Source organism: Rhodamnia argentea, chromosome 8 (assembly GCF_020921035.1).
Source record: "Rhodamnia argentea isolate NSW1041297 chromosome 8, ASM2092103v1, whole genome shotgun sequence".
NCBI classification, from domain to species: domain Eukaryota; kingdom Viridiplantae; phylum Streptophyta; class Magnoliopsida; order Myrtales; family Myrtaceae; genus Rhodamnia; species Rhodamnia argentea.
In genome coordinates this window covers 7,975,548-7,976,929 of record NC_063157.1, presented here as the reverse complement: position 1 = coordinate 7,976,929, position 1,382 = coordinate 7,975,548, and the positions used below count along the sequence as shown (strand labels likewise).

The window sequence follows — 1,382 nt, the reverse complement described above, 5'->3', positions numbered from 1 at the left end:
TTCTTGTTTTCCTAGGCTTCTCCGTCTCTAGCCTAAACCACTTCCTCTCCTTCTTCTTCTTGTCACTTAATTTGTTTCCTGCAAAACTCTTCAGCATTCGCCCCCACGCTCTCATTCCTGCAAATCCTCGGTCCTTGGTTTCGATCCTGGTTATTTCCAAGTGTATATGTTGTCCTGATTCAGTTTGGCTCGTAATCTTTCATGGGTACGTCGAGTTCCGAAGCTATCCTCGTCCTGAAGCGAGATCTCAACGCCATGGAAGACCTCGCCAACTTCTTGTCCAGGAAGACCTCGCCGGAATTTCAAGAAGTCGGTGCGCAAGAACGAAGCGAGCAGGTCGTGGAATTGCCATCTCTGGGAGAACTTGGCAGTGTCGATGACGACGACGACGGTTTCAAGACTCCGACGCCCACCACGTCATCGTTGGGCCGGGAAGCAGAAACCCTGGCGGCAGTTCGGTGCCCGCCGGCGCCGAGGAAGGCTCCAGCAGTCCGGTCGGCAAAGAGGAAAGACCGCGGCGCGGGAGTCACTTTGCTTGATCTGACGGACGAGATCGATTCCCTGTTCCCGCCGGCGATCCGGAGACACTTGTACGGTAAGATCAAGAAAGCGAAGCTGGAAAGCAGTGCGACCGCATTGTGTTCAAAGATTTGACGTTGTATCATTATTCTCCGATGCAGAACTGATTATTCTGCTGATATTTAGAACGATCCACCGTACGTTGTTGTCGTTACGCAGTTCTGTCTTAACGAGAATAGAACTTGTGTCCTCGGACTTCATCTCCTTTCTTTTTTCCCTCTTTAGTAGTATTCTCGTTATTTGGATGACACCGCATTTCCCTCACGTAGGGCTTAATTCTCCTTCATCGCCAGGACAATAGCTGTACAGTACAACAGTGTATGCTGTATCTATCTATATGAATCTACTGCTCAAACTTGACTGGGAATTCAATCCGCAATGCTCGACTCCAACTAGATCGAGCTCGATTTTATGGCACTCGAGTCAGGTTATCAAGATCGCTTGTACTGCTTTCGAGAGAATCGAAATTGAGTCGAACTCGAACCGAATCACGGATGCTGAAGAATTGAAGTATGCAAGTGCAATCAACATTGAGGTCCATGTCACATGCTCACTGATAAGTTAACCATCTGGTGCTGCTTAGAAGTTTTTGTTGAACGAGAATATCTGCAAACAGGGCTCACCGAATAACGTAGGGAGTTCGGTTTAGGTGGGCAACGCAAATCCGACCTTTCATACTCACAGAAGTCCATAATTTCCGTTAAGGTGATGTTTTTCCTCCATCTTCGATTTCGTCCGACAGGGGCACTGGACTACAAACACAGGCATCACTCACTTTTAATTTTTTGGATAAATTTTACAAA

General features: G+C 47.6%; 1 protein-coding gene across 1 annotated transcript; it reads left to right on the top strand.

The window, feature by feature from the left end:
• On the top strand, positions 1–779 carry LOC115736673. The gene has a single exon (XM_030668494.1). It carries the CDS (start codon positions 202–204, stop codon positions 652–654), a length of 453 nt encoding a protein of 150 aa, XP_030524354.1. The 5' UTR covers positions 1–201; the 3' UTR covers positions 655–779.
• Positions 780–1,382: the final 603 nt, after the last annotated feature.